The following is a 23,726-nucleotide window of genomic DNA, read 5'->3' as shown; positions in this document are numbered from 1 at the left end:
CTCCTTCTCCTTCACTCTCTCCAGTCTGCGCCCGTGTTGTGTCGTCACTCAACTACTTTTCAGCACTGAGCAAGTATCCTGTCTAGTCTAGTGTCTGTGTGCGCGTGTGGGTGGGTGGGTTCGGGTGTGGTGCATGACTCGAAACTGTTGAACTCGAGCCAGCTGGACCAGGCAGATCATCCTGGAAACCCCAGAGATGACAGGAGTGGAACTGTGATACCGTCAACGATTCAGGAGCCAGAGCTTGGACGACTCACAGCAATTCCTCATGGAAAAACCCTCTCCATGTGGTAGTATCCCCGAGGTTCCACCTCGGCTTCTTCAGCGCATGTGGTATAGTCACCGACTACGAACTATGGGTCTGTAGCCCTCGAGGACCAGGTCTACCTGCCTGGATTGTACTGAGTTGCCGGGTACTCGGGAACCTTAGGCGTTCCTTGATTTTACTGTCTGTAGAGTCTGGTTAAGGTACGGAGAGATGGAAAAAAACAGAAGCAAAAGGAAGACCAAGAATGGAGGTCTACGGGAGAAACCTACCAGGTTTTATGGATGCCGAGGATGTTTGAAGAGAAGAGCAGGGATGAGAAGAGCATCATCACCTCCAGAAGAAAGACGTCGGTGTGCCGACAAGTGACACAGTGGCATGTAGATACAGTATCTTTCAGTCTGTCAGGTATGCAGAAGCAGAGTGACAGCACGGAACTGTCATTATCTCATCGTGGGCGAATCACAACCGGCGCAAGGCAGCAATTCCGGATCTCCATGCCAATCAGGGTGATCCTTTAAAGTTACTCTCGATACCTTACAATCTGGGCCTAGTAGGTACCTTACTGAGTAAATTTCCCAGCTCCAATCCAGTCCTTTTCAGCCAGCCACGGGTGGAGCCCAGGCTGAGGATCACCCGTGAGAACTAGCGGATGATGGCCAGTGTTTGATTATGATTATTGTCATTATTACCTCGTATATTCTGCGGTTAGGGTTGCCAGGAAGGTCTCGGTGTTTGCTGGCCCAGAGCTAAAATCGACACGTGCGGCCCAAAAAGGCCCAGTGGGGTCGATCAATTCCCAGTGGCAACTTGGCGAGATGGATGCATCAATTCAGAAAATAGTAATAAATTAATTAATTAATATGGTCGAGTGACTGGTCACTCTGGTATACTTTACTGTTAGGCGATTGGTATTGATATCGGAAATCGGATATACCACCCTACTTGTACCACGCCGTGACATTGCTTCAGAATATGGTCCTTTGTATCAGAATTCTCCGGAGATGCTGAAACAAAAACCTTAATCTGAAGGTCTGAAAAAACCGTTCTTCGAGATAACGGAGGAAAATAACAAAAAGGGTACTTTTGGTGTAGCCATCCTTGAACATGATCAAACATGAGCACCTCGGCGTATGGCAGAACATCCATACTTGTATGGATGTAACTTGAGATGTGGGGAAATTGTAGACTCGATTCAATAGACACAGGAGCTAAAACCTCTCGAGGACCCGGGGAGATCCTCTTCTAACCCTCTTTAGGCTTAGCCTTGTAGATTGCCCCGGATTGATTGGCGTGCTGGGATCAGTCTTCCCCACTGCTATGCAGCCGGATCACCCTTGGCAGCCCAATCAATAGCCACCCAGTGGAGCCCCATTACCTCTTCCGCGTGCTCGATGGTGTCACAGTGTGATGTCCCCTGCTCGCCCCTACCTTACAGGGCATCTGGATTGAGGATTCGCATCCAACTTCGTTTTGGAACTAGCTCGGGATTTAGCTTATGGCGCTATCCTCTTTGGCTCCCGGCAGCGTGGTCGATAGTGTAGGGGGAGAAAATAAATAAAACAAATAATGATAATAATAATAATTGTCAGTCATTCTGCTGAGGCTAGATTGCTCTCTCTCCAGCTGATAAAATTACAATCATCATCACTATGTTAACGACACGGCAAATTAAGAACCTTCTATCAGCATCACCTGATATCAGTCAAAATCCGCTTTCCAGATCATACCTACACTAAACTTCTCAACGGCCGGAGTTTGTTTGCATTTACCAAGTTGGGCTCTGATCAACCGATATCTCCAGTCTAATAATGAAGCAATTTAAATAATGGAGAAAGCTGGTGAGATATAATTTTTATTTTTTTATTTTTTATTATTATTTGCAAGTAGATTAATCACTTGGTCTACTCTCTGCAGCGGAGATCAACAGATCAAGTTAATATAAATGATTTACCTGGTCTGATTCTCAGCTACACCCAATCCGGTTCGGTCGGCGGAGGAGAAACACTCCCCGTTATCTCCGCACATTTATTTCAGATTTTCCCTCATAATACGGAGTATTTGCAGGAGAGAGTTAAAGGGCGTCAGATGTTAGAGAGGGGTTGGAAAAGGTAGAAACAAACTCTGGCTTGTACCTAGGATGTTGTATCAGGATGATATACTGAAAAGAGGAAAAGAATAAGAATTCGGCATTCTGAAAAAGAAGAACAGAAGAATGGAAGAAGGGGTAAAGGTTAAAGGTTAATTTCTCTGCAGGCGTAAAACGAAAAAAAAAAAAAAAGGAAAAGGAAAAGAAAAAGAAACGGAAAAAGTAAAAGAAAAGAAAAAAAAAGAAAAAAAAAGAAAAAAAAAAGCATTATGAAATGAGCTGAAAGGAAAACGAAATGAATCATTCTCGATGGATGAACATTTGTGAGGAGTCGAGGTAACGGACAGAGACACCTCAAGGGGTGATAGCGTGCTTTAATGTGGGTTTTTCCTGTTTCTCTTTGATGGAACATACAGGAAAGTCCCCCGCCAGTGTAGTATAGGATAGAGTACTCGATATAAGGAAACAATGAGATCGAATTGACTTGTCAAATAGCGTTTGAATCTCTTCTCATATACATCTTACAATCAGATCAGTGAGAAACAGTACAAATCCAGGGCGTGGAAAAGGTGATTCGTTCCATCCTTCGTGCGCGCTTCCTAATCCGGCACTACATGAGACGCGCCAAGTGCTAGACTGGGTTTAGTGGCCTGATGCGATGAGGTTGATGGATCACCTGGTGGCCGAAACTCTGTCATTCAGTCATACTAGGGTTAGACTAACTGCCTGACCTGTTGGTTGACGATCGACCTGGAGTCCTTGGATGAATGACCAACGGTGTGTGGTTCCGATGGAGATGTCAAATCCACCGCCACTCGTACGGTAGTTCGGATCGGATGCTGTATTATGTTGATGGTGATAGGTGATAGCTACGAGTAGTTGAATGGTGGTTGTTATCTAAACGGAGCAAGGATACAACTTCTATATTCGCTCCACCTGCTATCTACCAGATAATCTCTTCTGCTCTGTATATACTAGCATGCACATACATATCTACCGCAATTCCGATAGAGTTGAGGTGGTAACAGGGGTAATTACTCCATGTATCATAACATCTCATTCCTCCATCCATGTTCATTTCCAGGGATCGACAAAGCTTCTTTAGGGCTTGGACCCAGAGGTTGGTCAGTGACAGTCCCGAGACAATGGCTGTTACTGCGTGAGAGCGTAATTACCGTACCATAATTACATGATCTCCCTTTCCCCGTTTCCCCCTCTTTTCTCCTCCCTGAAAGTCTCTTATTCGTTGGCCGAGCACGAGGTCGCATCTTTACCTTAACGGTATATCCTCCGTATGTACCTTACGGAGTTCCTTACGGATCATCGTGGTCTACTCCATCGACCTACTTACTCCATTTCCTCTGGCCGCACTACTTGGTGTAGGCTACTGCAGTACATATAGAGATCCCGATCTCTCGCAAGATTTTATTTTATTATTCTATTATTTTACTATCTTATTTTAACTATCTTATTTTTTTTTTATAAAATATCCTTCGATCCCTCCCTCCATCAATCATTCTGTTTTTCCTCCAACTTTTTTTTCCCCCACACTCCTACACTCGTTCTCTACCCATCTTCTCTCTCTCTCTCTCTCGCCCCCCCTCCTCTTCTCATCTTACCATTTGATCAATTCGTCTCACTACACCACCGTGAGAAATGAAAAATTCAATTCCATCCGACGTGTGGGAGAAGAAGAGAGCCTTGATCGCCAAGTTGTACAAGGATGAAGAATGGCCCCTCAAACAAGTGATCAAGCAAATTCGCTCGGCGGACTTCAACCCCAGGTAAGATTCACATTTGACTCTTACCCCACTGATCTAATACTGACTTGCCCAGTGAAACTCAGTTGCGCAGCAGATTGAAGAAGTGGCGCGTTACCAAGCCATCCCGCCAGACCAGAAAGAAGTCCCATGATAGCCAGCAGGATGCCGCCGGTGACGAGAGTGGCCAAGAGGATGCCTCTCCCAAGGCACGCCGCTCGACTGGTTCCCCATCTACCCAACTGCCTTCGTCCACACAGCCGGCTGCAGAGGGCCTCTCTGCCACAGAGCCCGAGTGGTTCATGAACAGCACATATGCCCACCCCACAACTGCCGCATCTCTCGATGAGCCCAGTGTCTCTGGCGCTTGGGTGCCTCCGGTTATCCATCAACAGTCGCTGAGCCCATCGGGACACCACCGTCACCTTTCCAACAGTCCTCCGGTAGTGCATCAATTTCCAAATGGCATCCATGATCCCTCGCATGTGTCTTCCCCAGTCGATGGTGTCTTGATCAGCCCAGCATCTACAATGGCGCCTTCCTATGCCAGTCCCCCATACTCTGTTGCTCCCGACTCCTGCCTTCAGTCCTCCACGCCTACCACCACAGCCGCACCCCCAGCTCCGTGGTCTGTTTCTCAATGGTACTCGATGCCTTTGGAGGCCGTGACTCAGTCCCACTCGGTACCTTTCTACACCACAGCACCCTTGAGCCCGCCGGTTGCTGCATCTCCGGATCATGGCATGGCATCAATGCCTTCGCATGGTGCGGACCGCATCTACTCGCCCCAGTCCCCGCATTTTACCGGCATGATCCCGCAAAGCATGCCCGACTATCTTGAGGATTCGAAACCATGGAGGCGCACCATGTCCGTCAACTACAGCCCGGAGGCCGCTGGCGGCCACCCTGGAGTGGACCGACAGAGTAAACACATTGAAAGAAAGACCTCGTTACCTGCCAAGGTCCCGACACTGGCTTCGCAGCCACACTACTTGCACGGGCAACATCCAGTGATGTGTGCCCCAATCTACCCCTACCCTGGACAAGAGTCTCTTGTTCATAAACCCTCTGGCATCGGATTTTAGATGACAGTATCTTATTTTTTGATCATTACTTTTTCTTTTTGTGTCGTCCCTTTCTACCATGATACCTCCCACATATATTCTGTGTTTTTTTTTTCTTACCTTATTTCATTTGTCTAATGTTCCCTTTCTTTTAATGTCCTGGTCCGTGTGAATGATGCATGACGGCCGTGTCTTGAAAATTTTTTGGTGTGATATCTTGGAACTATTACAACTGTACAAAGAAAATGGGCTGGTTGCATTGTGATGTATAATTTTTCGTGTGAAATAAACCATGCTTCAAATGGCGGATACCAAGTTGGATGTGGGATAGTGTGATTTTCTGGCGTGTGAGATGGGTTACTTGAGAATTTTTGAAATTGTTGTGTATATTCCCCTCTGTATGGAGTTCCGGCTGTGGTGTGTACAGTGCTCAATACTACTATTACCAATGGATACATGCACGGAATGAGACTTATTTGTTATTGTTGGAGTCATGGTCGAGTTGGAGTGGAAAGTTTTACGATTTGGAGAATACAAAATGCTATACTTTGCTGCCTGCTATCTATATCCATAGCTCCGATGGAGAAACAGCTGAGAATGGATGGTTATCAACAAAAAACCTTGGTTGAGTAAGGATATCGTTGGCATGAACCGTGGGAGTCCCAGTGGCAACTGGTAAGGCACGAGGCGTAGATAAATACGGTTCGGATAAGAGAGCAGCAGCCACTTGCCGACAGGACAGCTTTTGTTGTCTGATCGAGCATATCGATAGCATCATCAGAGACCAATCATCTCACAGCAGCTTTCTGAGGCAAAAAAGTAATGATCTCCGCGCTGCCATCCATGGATGAACCGTTGACGCTATCCCAAGGTTAACTAGACTGCGGTGCCTAAGTTGGCTTATCCGACAACCGACCTCGGCACATGGCATGCAGGACGCACGCGGGGAAAGCTGTTTTCTTGGATGGGTTCAATGTCCATCATTTCATCATTTGAACTTTCTTTCTTTCTTTCTTTCTTTCTTTTTGTTTGTCTCGGACGATAACAATTTGATTGACCGGTTTACACTTACTTTATTTGATTTGATCACGTTGCCCATATTATTGATCTGCCACTCCGATCTTGAAGATGAGAGCTGTCCAAGTTAGCCAATATATCAAGGTTTTTATTTGCTACACCGCAAGATGCAATTCGAGTAGCTAATATTGTAATTGAATAGGGCCCCCTTGATCTCCAAGTCACCACTCTTCCCACTCCCTCTCCCTCGCCAGATAAATACCTGATCGAAATTCACTCGGCTGGCACCAATTTCTTCGACCTCCTTCAGATCCAAGGCAAATATCAACACCAACCACCCTTACCTTGGGTTGGAGGAGCCGAGTTCGCAGGAACCATTCTCGCCGTCCCAACCGCAGCCAAGCAAGGTCTCCGCTTCAAAGTCGGTGATCGCGTCTTTGGTGCCACGCAGGGCGCGTATGCAACTCACATTCTGGCCCCGGAGAACTCCCTTCTCCCTATCCCACACGGGTGGAGTTTTGAAGATGCGGCCGGGTTGTTCGTGACGGCGCCCACTTCATACGGGGGTCTGGTGCACCGGGCCAATGTGCAACCCGGGGACTGGGTGCTTGTGCACGCGGCTGCTGGAGGGGTGGGGTTGGCCGCGGTGCAGATTGCCAAGGCCAAGGGGGCGACTGTGATTGCGACAGCAGGCACGGAGAGGAAGAGACAGGTTGCGCGGGACTTCGGAGCAGACCATGTCATTGACTACCGGGGGAAGAATTGGCCCGAGGAGGTGAAGCGGTTGTGTGCCACGCACCGGACGGGGAATAGCAAGGCCGGCGTGGACATTGTGTATGACTCCGTTGGGATGATCGAGGCGAGTCTCAAGTGTGTGGCGTGGAATGCGCGATTGTTGGTGATTGGGTTTGCAGCGGGCAAGATTGAAAAGGTCGCGCTGAACCGGGTGCTGTTGAAGAATGTCAGCATCGTCGGCTTGCATTGGGGTCAGTATGCCAAGTTTGAAGAGGAGACGGTTGGCACCGTGTGGCAGGGCATCTTTGATATGGTGGCCCAGGGTAAGTTCAAGGGGACAGCATTTAGAGATGAGAGCTTCATTGGGTTGGAGAGCGTGCCCAAGGCGTTGCAGGCGCTTGGAGGAAGAGAGACCTGGGGCAAGGTGGTGGTCAAGATCATCGATGATGAAGCTGGAAAGAGCAAGCTATAATCTTGCAGTGATAGTGCAGAGTAGACTAGAGTATTCATATTCAAATATCTAATTTATCATTGACCGAATGTAGAATGTAGGTGCGCAAGGAGTCATGCTCTCGTAGGAAGTGTCAAAAACGCAAGCAAACATGAACTATGAAGGCCCTGTTATTTACTCTAGCAACATCTCAAGATATAAATCGAAGAGAAACGAATTCCCGTTCAATAATCCAATCCAGCTCCAATCAGCCACAGCCACAAGACGTGGCATGCGATGACTGTCCTTCAAAAAATGAAGGGTCCGTTGTTGATGTCGTGAGACTAGGACAGCTGGATTGGTGAGTTGCATTGTGATCGTGTCAGTGGATCGCTATTCTTTATATATGTAATCGTCAATTGATAACTCTGCATTCGATTCAAAACCACCATTCATCGAGGTAGCGATGCTGAATCATGAGTTGGAACGGTCATATTCAAAAATCTCTGGAATCTTTTGAAGAAATTGTCAGACACAGTCGGTGGTTTTCAGCTTCTCGCTTACGGATGAGTAATCATAGTCACGTGTTATATAACTATATGCTGACTGTCATTATGCGATGTCGCTCAACACTGCAAGGACTGTTGTTATTCAAAGGGATCGAGTAGGATATATTTAGGCGAAAGAGCTGTGAATTGATAATTAGGAACTCTACTTTATCGTTGTTCATAATTCTTGATCAGATTTGAGAAACGGATGTGTCTTGTGGTCACTTTAGAAGAGTACCATCAATAGTACTATGTAACAATAGTCCATAAGCAATAACAATATCGCCGAATAATTCGCCATATCATCATGGTTCTTCGGAATGAAAAGTAATATACCTCGTTGTAAAGAAGATTCTTCGTGGATTATGGATGCATTGATATCACTGTTGACCCAAACTAGAATGGCCCTACGTCATTTCCATCGCATACATCATTCCCCACAGGTGAACAGGACAGTCAACCTTCGCAGAATCCTGCTCGATGCTTCTGATTTAAACCAAAAATCGTCGAAAGCTTCATCACAACCTTTTTGCAACTCATCTCTAATTGAGTACTCCAGCATAGAGGAACAGAGCGCAAACGATACTCCTCGTTGAGAGATGTCAAAACTCGAGAACCTACCTCGACAGACATCGGGGCCCTTAGAGTGTCCTTACGAAGTGAGTCTGCTAGTTCCAGTTATTTATTGATTAATATTGATCACAATATCAGGGTCTGGACTTGATCCATTCCTCCCGTTTTAATAAAGGATCCGCGCATCCAGACGAAGAACGAAAGAAATTCAAGTTGCACGGTCTGCTGCCCCCCAATGTTCAGACCTTGGAAGAACAAGTACAACGAGCGTACCAGCAGTACAAAAGTCGAAAGGATGATCTGGCTAAGAACACCTTTTTGGCAAGCATGAAGTCACAGAATGAAGTGTTGTATTATAAGGTTGTCTTCCTTCTCTTCTCATGTCTTTTTTCAAATGCAAACTGACCATGATAGTTGATGCAAACACACCTGGAAGAGATGTTCGGCGTGATATATACTCCGACAGAAGGTGACGCCATCCAGAATTACTCACGAATATTCAGGAGACCAGAGGGTTGCTTTTTGAATATCCAGGACCAAGATAAGATTGAAGAGTATCTTTCTAATTTTAACAGTGGAGAGGAAGTCGACTACATCGTTGTCAGTGATGGAGAGGAGGTAACATGTCGTGCTCAAAGTCCTACGCAAGTATCCCACTGATATACTCAATGTAGATTCTGGGGATTGGGGACCAGGGAATTGGCGCCATTTTGATTTCCGTCGCCAAGTTGGTTATCACCACACTTTGCGCTGGAATCCAACCATCAAGACAGCTTCCCGTGGTACTGGATTGTGGTACAAATGTACTGGCATGATGCAACCAATGGCTTATGACGGGTTCGGCTAACTCGACCGCAGAATGAAGACCTACTCGATGACGAACTGTACCTTGGCCTTCGAAAACCTCGAGTCAAGGGTAAAGCATACGACGATTTCGTCGACAAGTTCGTAAAGATTGCGAGGAAGAAGTTTCCAAAAGCATATATCCACTTGTAAGTTCGGTTTCCAGATGTGCATTCGTATACAGGTCTTGACAAACACTTAGCGAGGACTTTGGAACTCAGAACGCAAAAAGGATTTTGGACAAGTTTCGATCACACATCCCCTGTTTCAACGATGACATCCAAGGAACGGGATGTGTGACTTTGGCTGCGATGATAGCAGGCCTTCATGTCAGCCATATCAAATTGGAAGATGTACGGGTGGTGATCTTTGGCTCTGGGTCTGCTGGTATTGGTATTGCTGATCAAATCACCGACGCAATTGTTGCGGAAGCCAAAAGACCTAAATCAGAAGCTTCAAAGCAAATATGGTATGTTATCTTTTCATTATTTATTTGAAAGTAACTCACTAAGCTTGCTTTGAAACAAGGTGCTTTGATAAACCAGGTCTTTTGGTCAAGTCTTTTAGCGATAAACTAACTGTAGCCCAAGCTCAGTTTGCACGCGATGATAAGGAATGGCCAGAAGACGAGGAAAGGGATTTGCTTTCTGTTGTCAAGAAGGTGAAGCCGCATGTTCTAATCGGGACATCGACGAAGCCAAAAGCCTTCACCGAAGACATCATTCGTGAGATGGGTAAACACGTTCAGCGACCAATTGTGTTTCCATTGAGCAACCCCACCCGTCTGCATGAAGCTCATCCTGACGATATCTATCACTGGACTGAAGGTCGAGCCCTGGTGGCCACAGGGAGCCCGTTCCCACCGGTAGAACACAATGGGATGGAGTGTGAAATTGGTGAGTAATTTCGCTCTTTTTTTTTTTTTTTTTTTTTTTCCCTGAATGGAGGACTGACTCTGGTGGCCTCCCTTTTAATATAGCGGAATGCAATAACTCAACTTGCTTTCCTGGTATTGGCCTGGGGGCCGTCTTATCTCGAGCAAAAGTCGTCTCGAACAAGATGTTGGTTGCAGCGGTCAAAGCCCTAGCGGCTCGGTCACCTGCGCTCCAAGATCCCACCCAGCCTCTTCTACCGGGCGTAGAGCATGTGCGTGAGCTCAGTGTAAATATTGCCAAGGCAGTGATTCAGAGCGCGGTCAAGGAAGGACACGCCCAGCAGGATGGAATTCCAACAGATGAGTCCGATCTAGACAAGTGGATTCGGGCGCAAATGTGGGAACCAGTTTATCGACCACTTGTGAAAGCGGAGCAGCAATAATGATCTTGGAATTCCTTTATCAAATCTGATCGATCCGATTATCCGATATATCCTCAAAAGCGTTTTCTTCACGAGGCTGAGCCAGTGCAGTGGCTAAAAGAGAAAGTCGGGAAACGATGCCGAAGGTGATATCCTAGCAGGGCTTATGACTCGGTTATGAGAAGATCATGTCCTGAGGCGATGCACATAGATATGCTTGGCTTTATTGCAATCCATCACTGCTTATGGAAACTGGTATGCGAGACGGTAACGGATAGTCAATGAAATTATTTTCCGAGAATGCGCTGTTGAGTGTGGATCTCATCATTTCTCCACCTGATAAGATGTAGCGTGGGAGTCGAGGATTCGACCATTTGACAACATATGATAATCATCGCAGTACGGATCATCGCTGATAGCGGTAGTATTTCGATGGCAGAGCGACATTCCTGACAGGGTTGTTGGTGAGTTCTGCACTGTTTAACGAATCATTTCCTTTGGCATCGTAGCTTGTATTTGACACGCACTTGGTGGTTTTGCGAAAAAAAAATCGGTTCGGACTCCTCTTGCCACATTTCTAGAACAAAGCAAGAAGAATTATTGATCAATTTGATGGGCTGTGCTGTCACTAATATGGTCTTAGAGATGTTGGACAGACTTGGGGGTCTTGGACCTTTGAAAGCACGTGGGGCGGGCGCGGTGAGAAGTGTGATCTCATCACGGAGGAGCCATGAACGAAGACTTGGACGGAAACGGATAACTAGCAGAAGAATAATGAATAATAAATGTCTTTGATGGGCGATGGTTACATACTTACATATGTTGCTAACATGACTCGCTCCTTACTGATTCAAGTTGCACCGTTTCTTCCTGCCTTGGATTCATTCTTTGCTGATCCATGAAACAGCGGCCTAGGGAGCCGGTCTTTTGATAAACCCAAGCTTCGCCCGCGCCTTCTTTTGGGAACCTTTCTAGTTTCAGTTTTCCTTGGTAGCGCAGTTTTTCATCTTCATCTAATCTTGCTCTTTTTCTGCAGTACTTTATTAATATTTCTTTAAACCGTGACATCATCTTCGGTGCTCAGACAGACATCACTACTCCGTACAAAATACCTCTTCACAACAAAATGAAGATCACATTCGCAGCTGCTCTTCTTCTCCTATCCACTACAGTCACACCTCGCGCTGTCCCGCAGTCGGATCTAGTGGTTCGAGATGTGTCCCAGATCCCCGATGCTCTCGAGATACCTGGTCTAGAGAAGCGCAGAGGTGGAGGAGGTGGAGGAGGTAAAGGCGGCTCAGGCAGTGGCGGTAGCAGCGGTGGTCGCACTGGCAGTGGAGGCAGCAGCAGTGGAAGTGGCAGTACTGGGGGTCGTACTGGAAGCAGTAGCAGCGGGAGAACCGGGTAGGTTGTCGACACTTTTCTTGCTAATGCGATTAGCTAACTCCGAATTTTTATTTGTATAGCTCCTCGAGCAACGTTGGAGGCTCAACTCGCGGTGGCTCCGGACCAAGCCCTGCTTATGGGGGCGGGTCTTATTACGCCGGAGGTGCGGCGTCTCCTTATAGATCTGGCGCAAAATCCCCCCTGGGCGTGTCCCCTTATTTGTTACCAGCTGCTGGATTGGCCCTACTTCCAGGTGTCTGGCTGTACGGGGCCTATGCTTACCCATACCACCATAACTATCACTATGTGAACCAAACCAACAACCACAGTGAATCGCTGCCGGTGGTCTGTGTCTGCCAGGAATATTCCGAGTGCGGATGCGATAACAACTCCAACAGCACCTATTTCGAATCCTTGTTCAATGGCACTGAACCCAGGAACACCAGCGTCGCCAGGGTTGTAATCGACAATGGAACAGAGAAGATCTATATCAACGGAACCCTGCCAAATGGAACAACAGTTGAGGATTCTTCGGCTTCATCGGCACCATCAGTAAAGATGGCCCCTGTCAGTGGATACTGGATAATGGTTGCTGTAGTCAGCAGCATGGTTTGGGCTCTGTGATGATACTTTTGTCTTCTAGAGAGAAGTTATCGACATCGTCTTTTTGCGCTTGCTATTTATCGTCTTGACGAAGGTTCGCACGAATTGATGGATATGATGACTGTAGGGTCAGCTCCATGCTCTCTTTGCTTTATGGTGAGGTATTTTGTTTGAACGACGGGAAGTTGTGATATCCGGCGTTGGGAGGCATTCTCTTTTGTCGTTCACTTTTGCTTATAGATATGAACCTCCACGGGAGACTGTATAATATTATACTCCATATTAGAGGTGGACTTTAATGCTAGTATTATTTATTATTGCCATTACGTGTCCCTGGCCTTGTTGTGGTCCGACTAATCAGTAGTACTTTTGATATCATCCACTAGTTTAGCCAGCGCTTTTATGATATGCAGGCACATTCTGTCAGATTGATGGTCCTTCAGGCAGTGCAGCAGGATCATCTGTGAGGAATTCTCGTGATGGGTATACCATCAATTGGCTTGATGCCTTCATGCTGTGTTATCCCAACTCTGCTCACACTCGCAGGCATCTCGGGGTCGTCTCGTGACTCGGCCGCAGCGAAATTGCTCCCTCGCTTCTCCCCACTCGCATACTCCAATCCCCTCCGACTTTCAGTCTTCACAGATTCATCTCCACTTTGGTGCATCGGCTTTCTTCCCTGAATGAAATGCCGCTAAGGATTCAAGTCTGCACAACTCTAAATACTTTTGAGTCTGCGTCTGAGACTGAGACTGCAGTCCGTAACACCTGGTGTCACACTGTCTTTGGAGTTCTCCAGTGTTTCATACCAAAAGCCCAATGTGCCTGGGAACTCATTCAAAGCATGTGCTAACCGTGGGGAATAAGTTACATATGGCCAGTAGGTTTTCACCTGCAGATGTGCGTGATATCTACACACATAGCACTCGGATCCCACTCCGATGACCCCCTGAATTAACAAATCAACCTTCTAGCTCGATGGAGACCAGCTCGAACTGCACGACGGGCCTTTCCAGTTTCCATGGTTCCAAGACTAACCTTTACGTCTTAGCCAGGAACGCTTCGCAAAACCTCTAACAACTTGGATCAGAATGAGAAGATCGACAGGATGCAATCAGAGTTTCCCTCCATTTCTCGCCGGTAGTGGGCAGAATAGATTGGATTCCTGGCGCTGAGTTTGATGGGCACGACTAGCTTCGTGCGTTTATTGCAAATTTATTGGGTTCTCCGAGGCTCTAATTTCCTCTGGCTCAGGCTCATTTTCACACTGCCAGCTCGCCAAGTCTTAAGGCTTTTTTTTCTTCTACTACGTTGCCCATTTGGGGCGGCGTTGTTTTGGCCCCTATTTTTTGGTGATTCTTTTTTCCTGCTAATTTTTACCCAGTTTTCCCCTCGTCCTCTTTCTCTTCTTTCTTTTCTTACTTTGATATCTTCAAAGCAGTGCTGATTATTCGTTCTTTCACTTCCACAAGAGCTGTCACTCGTTTCCAGCTCCATTCACTCTTTATTTTGTCTTACTCCACGTTAATTTCTTGATATCAAAAAAATATATATACATACAAAATCAATATCTGAGATATCCAATCATACAGCTCCCTCCACATCCACGTCGCAACAACGCAGATCAAGCAGATCAATATCAATTTCATTGAACTCCATATACCCATATCTACATCAACACCTATATCCGATCCTTCATCTACAATCACAATGCAGTTCAGCAAGGCTCTTTTGGTGATCTCTGCCGCCTTCGGGCCATTGGCGCTCGCCGCCCAGGAGGCCGCTGCGCCAACCACCAGCACCATTACGCTCCAGATTGTCAACGCTCACTCTTCCTCCTTCGCGACTCCATCTCCATCCTCGATTCCTATCTACAGCAGCACGCCTGTCGCCTCTCCCTCTGGTGGCCTCCGTATCCCCGGGCCTGGCCGCTGGAACGCTACCAGCTCCTCCTTCTCCAAGGTCACCACCCCGGCCGTTGCCAAGGGCCCTTCTGAGACCACCGCTGCTGCTGCGTCCTCTTCTGCTCTTGTCGGTGCTGCCCCGGCTGTTCAGTACTCTGGCGCGATGGCCGCTGGTGTCATGGCTGTCGCCGGTCTTGTCATGCTTTAAATGAATCAACTGCGCAGCCGTGCATGTAGCATGCGGACAAGAAGAATCGCGCCTCGAGGGCGTCAAAGCACTGATACCCTTTTTTTAATCAATCAGATCGATGATATGCCTCCGAAAATTTCTTTGGTTTTTCGGTGTCATGTATGAGAACAGAGCATGGATGATTGAAGATGACGGGGGAATTAAATCTAAACCAGATCAATGGACCAGGAATAAAAATCCACCAGCACACAAGGCTCATCCATCATTCGATCTAATACCTCATCATTTACAAGGTCATCTCGGTTTCTTTTACTTGGCCCATCTGTCAGCATTTCGTCTTTAACTGACACTACCCTTTATTTACCCTTCTGATGTTTATACCCTTTTTCTCTTCACATTTACTCTTTTCTTCATTTTACGATTCTTCTACTACCCTTTTATGTGTTTCCCCCCACCCCTTACACATACATGCCCGAAATAATGAGTGTAGGGGTTAATTAGAACCTTTTGACGAAGCTACCTCATGCATGTATGTCCTCATGTCCTTTGTATACATATTTGGGTAACTAGTTGTACAATCTTTATTTATTTCCTTCTAAGTATTCCGAGTATTCTGTACTACATATTTTTACCTTTAGGGTAGTATTCCATGTCTAGGATGGTGTTACTATTGTATGGCATTCTGCAGCTATTTGCAATATGCGACACTAATGCAATGATTTACCCGCCATATGCGACCACATGGCACATACTGTAGTGCATGCATCCAGCTTCCTTTGCTTTGGCCCTAGTTTTGTTTCATCATCAGGGGTGCTACTAGGGAGTTTCTAAGGGTCTCCTTTATCTCGATCTTCAACTCCAAAAGATATTCGATATTTTATTGTATACAACCAACCGTATCTAGTGCAGGTAGTATATATGGTTTAGGGGAAAGAGGGGAGGTCAAAGTCGCATATACTCCACTATTTCCCAAGAAAGAGACAAAGAAAAAGCTATGGTACAGTACAGATCAAAACAAGTAATGTAGACGAGAGTCCTACGAGTCTTTGAATGTCGCCTCGTATCTGGAAGGGTCGTTCAAGTTAGTAAGTGATCATCATTGATCGTTAAATACGCTGATCACATACCTCTTTCCTCTGAACGCCCACAAACCCCAGTTTCCGCATGAAACATCATGTGGATCTAGATCGTTGAGATCCCAGCGCAGACTACGGAAGATATTCTCGCCAGGTTCCAACAGAACATCGAATTCTCCACCGCATTTCTCGTGAACCCAGTTGATATCTCTTTCCATATCCCACTGCGTGTAGCCCGTGCTGATGATAGGAACTTTGGTCTCGAGAAGCTGTGGTAGCGTTTCCTCCCATTCGTGGGAGCTGGCTGGGTGCCCAAGTCCAGGGTGGAAGAGCACAATGCAGTCCAGGTAGGGGTCGAATGGCTGGAAGTACTGCGCCTTGTACATCGTGTGGAAGTAATCGACGTACGTCGTGATCTTCAGTTGACCACCAAGACGATCTTCGACAATTCCTCCGAATGGATTTTCCGGAGTCCGCTTGGGAAGTGGAAACTCTTCATCCCGGTTGGCCATACTCTCCGGTCCAATGAAAATTAGATGAATGAGAGAGCGTGGGAAGATGTGGCTGAGCTGTAGCCAGACATCTCGAGGCAAAGAGGATTCAGCACGCGCCCCGAGAATGAATAGTCGAACTGGGGGAGCCTTCAGTCGCAGTCCTTGGATATCGACCCCTTCTCCTGTCTTAGGGGGGTGCAAACTGTAGCGGAGAGCTATATAGTAATAGTCAGCACACATGATATCTTCACCTCCAAACTGCTGTGAGTAGACTCACCGCTGACACTTTTGAGACCCTCAGCTGTGAGCCTGCTGTCCTTCCGGACGCTGTATGGGCTCAGGTCGTGCAATACACTTCCGATGGTAAGAGGGTATGTCAGCATCCTAGTCACTTGTCGCATGCTTCGATCATCATTGATTGCGTCGAATTCTCGCGTGTACAGGAAAGTATCCCAGTTGGTCATGTTGATGACAAAGTTCTCATCTTGCACACCCGGGTAGGAGAACTCAGGGAAAAACCGCCCGGAGTGCAAATCGTGGTCATCTTCATTGATTTGTCGGATAGTTTCACAAATCTCCAGATGGGCCTCGAAGTCATCCATCCAATGTCCCTCTGAGCAGTAGATGGGAACACCACAGTCGGGGCATTCAAAGTGCGAATGAGCTGGCGGAAGACTCGAGCCATGCTGACCCTTTCGCGATTCCGGGTCGTGGGGAGAGACAGGAGCACGAGTTTGTTGGTGGCTTGGGTGGGGACAAAACGCGTTTTGCTTTATAAATGCTGCACGCTGACGAATTGCCGGAGAGGGCGATTTCGAGAAGTCATGGAAGAGGTTGTTTGGCTTCAGAAGAGTGCGGGACTCGGAAGACTGGCCTGACGCAGTGGAGGCGGCCCTCTGTACAATGGACTTCGCATTATGAGGTGTTATCTGGGAGGCAACGGGTGATTGCGATGATACTCGTTTGATCTGCTCTCGGGTGCTATTCGACAGAATGCGATTGTTGTTGCTCCGCGAGCCAGATCTTCGGGCGAAAGAAGTGGTGTATCTCCGATTCGAATTGGCAAGGCTCTGCAGCCGAATTGGAGAGCCCTGGACTGCGGCGACTCCTCGGCGGAGTGCCTGAAGGCAGCGACCACAAGTATATTCACCCGTCATCGTGTGGGTGAGGAAGGTGGAGGGCATTTGCTCGTTCTTGCGGAGTTAAAAGCGTCATTTTTCGAAGCTGTCGATTATCCCGCTGAGCCACGTGATCCGGGATCTTTATAGAGTCGAAAAAACCAACTAGGATGAAAATGATAATACCAGAATGATATGAATAAATTGACTAATAACACACGCGGTTATCATTGTATTGAATGAGTAATTACAAGAAAGCTATCAGGTGTAAAGTTGAAGGAGGAAATGTTGTTAAAACAAAGTCGTGTATCCAAGAGCCGCCTATGTGTGGCGTCTTCTTTCTTTGCTTTACATCAGAAAGTGAAAACAAAAATTAACCAATAGAACATCGTCATGTCGTATGCTATGTCCTCTAAAAGATATCATCACAAGCACTCCAGTCGTGCGCCTCCCTAGACTTCCAGTATTTTCCATTATGAGCCCAATATTCTTCCCCGGTAATGGGGCATGTCTCCCTGGTAAACCACTTGGGACAATATTCCTCCCCATTGGCTTCCCTTTCTCTTCGCTTTGATCGTTGCTTTTCTTCAACCCGATGCTTCTCATCGGCAGCGAGATCATACTCACCATCTTCCATGGCACGTTGGTCAGGCCGAAGTCTGGTGTCAGTTGGCGGTAGATGCTCCTTCAGGCCTTCAGAGAGGGCATTCAGTGTGATAACGAAAGGTGTCAAATTAAAAGGTACTCCGGTAGGACGCTCATGGCTCTGCCATACCAAGAGGGTCTTCGCCGATTCGGGGTCCTGGCCAGATACTTGCGCCTCGAACCCGGGGGTGTGGCGGGCATAGATCTTGTCGTTCCAACGACCACCCATGCTCCATTTGGGAGACCCGTCACAGTCAACGGCCTTACCCGTCACCTGGTATGCAGACGAGGCTTTCCAGCCTCTTGGTTTAAAATCTAGATAACAAATCTCGCCTGTGGTCCAGTTCTTGATCTCCATCAAACCGTAGTTGTCGACTGTAGGATTGCCGGTGATGATTCCGATGACAGAGGATGTGACTTTCTTCCAAGTATAAAGCTCTTCGCCTCCTGATGTGGGGCGCAACTTCAAGAACCAGGTTCCCAGCAGATTGATATCGAAAGATTTGCCATAGAATTTGGACTTAAGAGCCGATTCTCCCTGTGAAAGTAAAAGTTAGTTCCATTCGAGCATCATCCATATATAGGGGTTTGATTCTTACATAGTAATCCCATTTGGGAGATTCAGCCCACGCGGCACCAACGGGTGGGTGATGGCTAACCTGTTCGATGAAGAATCGATACCCCTTGTCGGGCCTGACGTATTCAAAGGTTTCTCCAAGGAGGGGGTTGAAAGGCTTTGCTACACGTCCAATTGTCGAAGCGTACTCACTTGCTGCGTATGCGGCAACATACACCAAACGTTCCATAGAATTAGGTCGGTCAGCCGCAATATCAAGGAGGTCAGCATATTCCAAATCCTCCGCAACTCGCTGAAGTAATGAGGTTGGCTCATTGAAAGAAACAGGCAATGTCATCTTTGTCATATCCTTTCCGATCATGGATTTCAAAATGCCCTAATGAATTATAAGATTGAAGCCCAAAGGAACCGAGGGTTGAATGGTGCACTTACCCATAAACCGATCTTCGGTCTATTGTCATTATCCATCTTGAGTCTCATTCTGATAGGCTCCTCGTATCCCTTAAACGAAGGATTGATTTGAATTCGTTTCACAGCTCGAAGTTCAGACTTTTCTTCTTGGGGCGCTTCTTTTTCGTCTTTCGCGTCAGGATTGACCAAGTCTTCAACTTCAATCTCGCCAGAATCGATAGCGTCAAAGAATTCCTCTTCGTCATCTGATTCCGATTCACCAAGACCCGGAATCTGAGAGAGAGCTGATTTCTGACGACCTAAAGCCGGCCTCATTTCTTTCTCCTCAGGCTGCGGTGTTTCCTCAGCGGGTTCAGGATCCTGTTTCTTCTCGCCATCGAGTTCGACGTCATTGTGGTCGTCGAATTGGGCACGAGAGATTTCACCGCTGACAGGGCGGCTGGGGGCTGCCGATGCGTTTCCTAGCGCTTCTTTAAGTGCCTTTTTGGTACGCTTTCGTTTTTCCTCGGATTCTCCCATCTTGGACTGCAGTTCTTCATGCTCCTGCGCAACCCGTGCCATACTCTCCTCCCACATCTTACGGAGATATCCTTCTCTGTTCAAGCGATATTGCCAGTACGTATCGCGGTCTCGGGATATTTTGAGGAGGTCTTGAACAAGGCCTTTGAGGCTGCTCACAGCGCCCTCGTAGGCAGTCAAAGCTTGGTCTACTGTCGGGTCTGAGAGCGAGGTGGCGGGATCCTTGGATTTCTCAGCCTGAAGAGAAGTTGCCACATTGGCTAAAAGATCAAGTTGCAATTTTGCAGATTGAGCGGTGATGTTGAGGGCATCCTTATCAGAAGGTGGCATTTCACGGCTGGACGCATAATCGCCATAGTCATCTTCATCTCCTTCACCATCCGGTGCCGTGGTAACATGACTAGCCACTCTGTTAACCTCATTCAGAGGGATGCTTTGCGCGTAGGAATCGTACGTGGAACCTTCATCTTCTCCCACAGGAGAGCTTTCTAGTGTTGTGCGAGACGCATATGTGCTAAGTCTTGTGCCACTGTTGAAAGGTGGTGGAGCTAGACCTTTTCCAGTCGACTTTGTGGCAGAATGGGTTGCAGGTTCAGAAGGATTTTCTGGTGCTCGGCCCTCATTCTGATCAAGTTTAGCCTGGCGAAGCATTTCCGCATTTCTCGATTGGAGTTTTTCCTCCTCTTTCGCTTCATCCTTTGACCATTGAATGGCATTGTTTAAGGTCCAGAACCAACGTTTAGCTTCCACAACGTGGTTTGCCTTGAGGTGGTACTTTACCGAGGATTTGCCGTGGATTTCAAAACGTGTTTTATCCTGAGAATCCATGTCAAGTCTTGCAATTCTCATGTTGATCGCACCACGGCAAGCTGAGCCCGCATCGTCCTGGTGCTTGTAGTAGCTCAAAACGCCATCCTCGAGGACAAACCACCGTAGCTTATAGCCAGTGGTGTAATTCGTCCATTTCTTCAGATAGCCCCTCATTTCACGAGCATCCTTGCCCGCAAGAGGAGCATCACTGGTGGAAACCCGACCAGCTACTCCCTGGGCAGTGCTGTTCCCTAGGATGGCTCGTTCTTGAATACCGCGTTGCGCAATGACTGCAGCTGGCGACTTCTTAACAATAGCGCGTATCTTGTCATCCTTGGTGACATCTTGTGGCAATTTGCCTTTTTTGTCACGGCGGAAGGGATCAGCTCCATGCATCAATAGAATTTGAAGAAGCTTGGCATCCTTTTTCCTTGCCCCTTCATGCAGTAAGGTGCCCCCAGACTGTACAGTGGCCTGGTCAGTAACTAAATCCAGGCTGTTCACATCCATAAGCCCCTCGACACGCGGCTCTTCCAGAATCTTCTCCAGCTTTTCATAGCCCTCTTGGGATACGAGCGATTGGATTTCTTGGGTCTTGGTGTCGATAAAGAGAGACCGTGCGAGTTGAAGCTGCTGGAAGATTTCCGGTGTACGTGCAATCTCGAGGGGCGACTGGCTGCGATAATTGATGAGCGAGTCGTTGACCGTGGGCCGGTTTAGAAGCTCGCGGACAAGGGGACCTCTCCCAAGTTGGGCAGCAAGATGAAGGGGCGTATTACCCTCTCGATCGCGGGCATTGATATCAAGGTCATCACCCGCAGATAGGACAAATTCAACTACCTGCGGCTCGGCACATTGGATTGCCAGATGAAGGATTGTAGTTCCGCACAGACTGTTCGCTCCTTGAGGATCGTTGGACTCCTTGATGGCTTTCGATATGGCAGTCGTATCCCCACTCCGCAAGACCTCAAAAAGGCGAAACGTTCGCACGGACTGTTCGAGGGAAATGCTGCCACTTTCCGTATTTGTGATTGAGGGTAGCTTCTCAATAGTCCCCATGCTCTGGTTCGAGGTAACGGGCTCTAAAGGTTCTTCGGAAGACATGGGGGGAGAATTCGCCTCCTGGCGAGACTTCCGCCGGCTGAAGCTTCGACTATGTGATATAGTGGGGGGGAATGGGGGATTGTTTGCCGGAGTGGATGTGACGGACTCGGGCAAAGGACTATCGCGACCGATGGTTTCGTCGTCGTTGTTTTCACTTCTCAACTTATCACGATGTAGCAGCGCAAGCGCTAAGGCACTCTTAGAACGTTTATGCCTAAGGGATAATGGCATATCAGCAAAGCTTCAAAGCCGACAATATTCCTCCAGTCGATAATAAATACAAGGTGTCACAAAGGAGCCGCAAAGAGAAGGTGGGGAAAGAGCATCCAGTTGACTCTCTTAAAGCCACCACAGTATCGCCTATCGAGGTATCCTGGAGGCCCAAACTTGGTTGCGATGGACTCCAGTAGATGTATCACCCACGTTGACACCGAGATCCATGGAACCAAAAGCTGTGTTCCAAGGCAGATGAACTCACCCTTCCGACATCCCTCACTCACCACAGAAACCCTTCGGAGATCGATCAATAGCAGTTTCGCGAAAGATGCATAGGTAAGGGGGCAGCTAACGGCAAGCAGGCGAGAATTGGGTGATTTAAATGATTCAGATGAAGTTACAGGAAGTAAAGTTGTCTTTTGCGACCAACTTGGAGAATAGAATGGGGGGGCTGTTGATCATATTCTTAAACGCCGCCCGCGCCTTGGCAGCTTCACGGGATATTGATGATGATCTATATAATCGCCGATTACTTTTTACCAATAGAATAGAACAGTGAAACCTAAAGCACATACAGCAACACATACATACATGAGTTTATTGATCCTAGATGAAAAAAAAAAAATCAGGTTGATCTCAGATGGCTTCAACTATCCCTCGATCAACAAGTGGTTTCTTTTGTAATATAATGAAGGCTATGAATGTATAGTACAACCCATGGAACAGTCAAAAGCAGTGACTACACCATTGAAGCTAGTATACAATTTGTTCAACAAGAGTATTTCACCTCTTCTCACCACTTACCAGGACGACAACACTTCCGAGTTGTCGCTTCAAGTCCTCCTTGTCGACATCGTGAGTATCTTCAACCTCACCCCACATGTCGGTCTGCCATGTTACTTCAAGGCTAGAAGCCTCTGCCGCCTCTTCGATTCCAAACTTCCTTTGTTCGGGCCGTTGGAGATGACGAAAGTTCTCACTCCATTCCGCAACCAGTCGAACAGCGACCAACAAGCTCTTTGAAGCTAGAATACCCCTTTCTAGAGCAGCAATATCATAGGCTTCCAGTCCGGAGACCCAGCTCTTGATGATATCCTTTGTGGCTTGTGGTTGGGAGACGGGCATAATGCTATTTTCATCTAGGATGGGCTTGATCTCCACACCAGGCCAAACTTTGGTGCTCAGAAATGCCATGATGTCTCTGGCCACTCTCATCTGCGCGTCTCGAAGACTTTCCGCATTTTCACCATTTTCATTCGTCTCCTCGGGGGTGTAGGTATCCTTCTCGGGAACCCAGCAGAGTAGTGTATCGGTTTCCAAATAGCGCATGGCAGTGGTTATAATTTGGTTCCTGGTAGTAGTCTCCCCCTCGGCATCTTCTCGAACAACATCCGCGGCTCGCGCAGTAATAGAAGTTAACGGGATTAGGTGAGTCTTTAAAGCTTGCTGGGCGGAGGTCATCACGTCCCACTCCAGGGCGATCGCATGTGCAAGATGAGGTTTGGTCGAGGGAATGAAAAGGACATCCTTCGTGGGCGTTCGTACTGGTCGGCTGTCTAGCATGACCTGGTACTCTCCCTCTATACATAACCAAGAAATTCGTCAATGCCATTTACGAACAGGAAACTGGGGAAAACCATCATCAAAGACGGAGGGGACGGGCAAGCTCAAAATACCTGGTTTCCTTGTCACATCCACATTCTTCCAGAACCTCTTTTTCAATGCCACAGAAGGCTTCGATGGCCGCTTTGGTGCCTCACTTCCGGGTTCCGTGTCTTTAGCTGGCTGCTCCTCCGCGCGCCCACCAAACTCTGGTGTCGGTGCAGGAGCTTTGGGCGGTGGTCCATGAGCAGTAATTGGATGGGCAACGGCAGCCTTCAAGGGTGAATAATGAAAGAAACGCGAAGTCAATGCATTATGCCGGGCAGCAGTCGAAAACAGCCGCGAGGAAAGGGCCGCCGAGGCTCGGGGAAGAATCATTGTCGCTTCTTCAGATTATCAATGACCAATCAACTGAAAAATATATGCGCAATACCTTCAACGTCAATCGGGG

At 47.5% G+C, this 23,726-nt stretch overlaps 10 protein-coding genes across 10 annotated transcripts; 7 read left to right on the top strand and 3 right to left on the bottom strand.

Moving 5' to 3' along the window:
* Positions 1 to 2,171: 2,171 nt before the first annotated feature.
* On the bottom strand, positions 2,172 to 2,859 carry ASPWEDRAFT_578354 (uncharacterized protein). The gene is made up of 2 exons (XM_040838348.1): positions 2,599 to 2,859; positions 2,172 to 2,552 (listed from the first exon to the last, which is right to left on the bottom strand). Exons 1-2 carry the CDS (start codon positions 2,764 to 2,766, stop codon positions 2,340 to 2,342), a joined length of 381 nt encoding a protein of 126 aa, XP_040688011.1. The 5' UTR covers positions 2,767 to 2,859; the 3' UTR covers positions 2,172 to 2,339.
* A 1,151-nt stretch (positions 2,860 to 4,010) lies between these two features.
* ASPWEDRAFT_114080 (Clr5 domain-containing protein) lies at positions 4,011 to 5,199 on the top strand (the record flags this gene model as incomplete). The annotated part of the gene is made up of 3 exons (XM_040828464.1): positions 4,011 to 4,138; positions 4,191 to 4,833; positions 4,906 to 5,199. 3 exons carry the CDS (start codon positions 4,011 to 4,013, stop codon positions 5,197 to 5,199), a joined length of 1,065 nt encoding a protein of 354 aa, XP_040688010.1.
* Positions 5,200 to 6,109: 910 nt separating this feature from the next.
* ASPWEDRAFT_42308 (NADPH:quinone oxidoreductase family protein) lies at positions 6,110 to 7,697 on the top strand. Its single transcript, XM_040835746.1, has 2 exons — positions 6,110 to 6,339; positions 6,398 to 7,697. Exons 1-2 carry the CDS (start codon positions 6,307 to 6,309, stop codon positions 7,400 to 7,402), a joined length of 1,038 nt encoding a protein of 345 aa, XP_040688009.1. The 5' UTR covers positions 6,110 to 6,306; the 3' UTR covers positions 7,403 to 7,697.
* An 810-nt stretch (positions 7,698 to 8,507) lies between these two features.
* On the top strand, positions 8,508 to 10,641 carry ASPWEDRAFT_113504 (NAD-dependent malic enzyme; the record flags this gene model as incomplete). The annotated part of the gene is made up of 8 exons (XM_040828413.1): positions 8,508 to 8,567; positions 8,620 to 8,841; positions 8,896 to 9,099; positions 9,156 to 9,284; positions 9,340 to 9,473; positions 9,527 to 9,793; positions 9,853 to 10,220; positions 10,304 to 10,641. 8 exons carry the CDS (start codon positions 8,508 to 8,510, stop codon positions 10,639 to 10,641), a joined length of 1,722 nt encoding a protein of 573 aa, XP_040688008.1.
* A 1,105-nt stretch (positions 10,642 to 11,746) lies between these two features.
* ASPWEDRAFT_52578 (uncharacterized protein) lies at positions 11,747 to 12,630 on the top strand (the record flags this gene model as incomplete). The annotated part of the gene is made up of 2 exons (XM_040837769.1): positions 11,747 to 12,024; positions 12,087 to 12,630. 2 exons carry the CDS (start codon positions 11,747 to 11,749, stop codon positions 12,628 to 12,630), a joined length of 822 nt encoding a protein of 273 aa, XP_040688007.1.
* Positions 12,631 to 13,463: 833 nt separating this feature from the next.
* ASPWEDRAFT_578170 (uncharacterized protein) lies at positions 13,464 to 14,232 on the top strand. The gene is made up of 3 exons (XM_040838347.1): positions 13,464 to 13,509; positions 13,665 to 13,961; positions 14,048 to 14,232. The coding sequence occupies exons 2-3, from the start codon at positions 13,790 to 13,792 to the stop codon at positions 14,143 to 14,145; spliced, it is 270 nt and encodes an 89-aa protein (XP_040688006.1). The 5' UTR covers positions 13,464 to 13,509; positions 13,665 to 13,789; the 3' UTR covers positions 14,146 to 14,232.
* An 87-nt stretch (positions 14,233 to 14,319) lies between these two features.
* Positions 14,320 to 14,721, top strand: ASPWEDRAFT_173751 (putative extracellular serine-rich protein; the record flags this gene model as incomplete). Its single annotated transcript, XM_040831127.1, has 1 exon — positions 14,320 to 14,721. One exon carries the CDS (start codon positions 14,320 to 14,322, stop codon positions 14,719 to 14,721), a length of 402 nt encoding a protein of 133 aa, XP_040688005.1.
* Positions 14,722 to 15,298: 577 nt separating this feature from the next.
* Positions 15,299 to 17,430, bottom strand: ASPWEDRAFT_52598 (putative mRNA processing protein (Mss51); the record flags this gene model as incomplete). The annotated part of the gene is made up of 4 exons (XM_040837770.1): positions 15,299 to 15,316; positions 15,818 to 16,488; positions 16,551 to 17,142; positions 17,176 to 17,430. The coding sequence occupies 4 exons, from the start codon at positions 17,428 to 17,430 to the stop codon at positions 15,299 to 15,301; spliced, it is 1,536 nt and encodes a 511-aa protein (XP_040688004.1).
* Positions 17,431 to 17,519: 89 nt separating this feature from the next.
* Positions 17,520 to 18,627, bottom strand: ASPWEDRAFT_577771 (OSBP family protein). The gene has a single exon (XM_040838345.1). It carries the CDS (start codon positions 18,392 to 18,394, stop codon positions 17,804 to 17,806), a length of 591 nt encoding a protein of 196 aa, XP_040688003.1. The 5' UTR covers positions 18,395 to 18,627; the 3' UTR covers positions 17,520 to 17,803.
* Position 18,628: 1 nt separating this feature from the next.
* Positions 18,629 to 18,956, top strand: ASPWEDRAFT_577772 (uncharacterized protein). The gene has a single exon (XM_040838346.1). The coding sequence runs from the start codon at positions 18,687 to 18,689 to the stop codon at positions 18,912 to 18,914; it is 228 nt and encodes a 75-aa protein (XP_040688002.1). The 5' UTR covers positions 18,629 to 18,686; the 3' UTR covers positions 18,915 to 18,956.
* Positions 18,957 to 23,726: the final 4,770 nt, after the last annotated feature.

This window comes from Aspergillus wentii (genome assembly GCF_001890725.1).
Source record: "Aspergillus wentii DTO 134E9 unplaced genomic scaffold ASPWEscaffold_5, whole genome shotgun sequence".
NCBI classification, from domain to species: Eukaryota; Fungi; Ascomycota; class Eurotiomycetes; order Eurotiales; family Aspergillaceae; genus Aspergillus; species Aspergillus wentii.
The sequence above is the reverse complement of the archived record's forward strand: the minus strand, read 5'-3'. Positions and strand labels throughout refer to the sequence as shown.

Excerpts from the sequence above, each read along its gene's own strand:
- ASPWEDRAFT_578354 (XM_040838348.1), bottom strand. The coding sequence starts at position 2,766 with ATGTTCCATCAAAGAGAAACAGGAAAAACCCACATTAAAGCACGCTAT. Across the intron at positions 2,553-2,598 it reads TTTTTTTTTTCTTTTTTTTT|TTTTCCTTTTTTTTTTTTTT; the intron begins CTTTTTTTTTCT and ends TTTTTCTTTTCC.
- ASPWEDRAFT_42308 (XM_040835746.1), top strand. The coding sequence starts at position 6,307 with ATGAGAGCTGTCCAAGTTAGCCAATATATCAAG. Across the intron at positions 6,340-6,397 it reads AAGTTAGCCAATATATCAAG|GGCCCCCTTGATCTCCAAGT; the intron begins GTTTTTATTTGC and ends GTAATTGAATAG.
- ASPWEDRAFT_578170 (XM_040838347.1), top strand. The coding sequence starts at position 13,790 with ATGGGCACGACTAGCTTCGTGCGTTTATTGCAAATTTATTGGGTTCTC. Across the intron at positions 13,962-14,047 it reads GTTTTGGCCCCTATTTTTTG|CAGTGCTGATTATTCGTTCT; the intron begins GTGATTCTTTTT and ends ATATCTTCAAAG.
- ASPWEDRAFT_577771 (XM_040838345.1), bottom strand. The coding sequence starts at position 18,394 with ATGGAGATCAAGAACTGGACCACAGGCGAGATTTGTTATCTAGATTTT.
- ASPWEDRAFT_577772 (XM_040838346.1), top strand. The coding sequence starts at position 18,687 with ATGGCTAACCTGTTCGATGAAGAATCGATACCCCTTGTCGGGCCTGAC.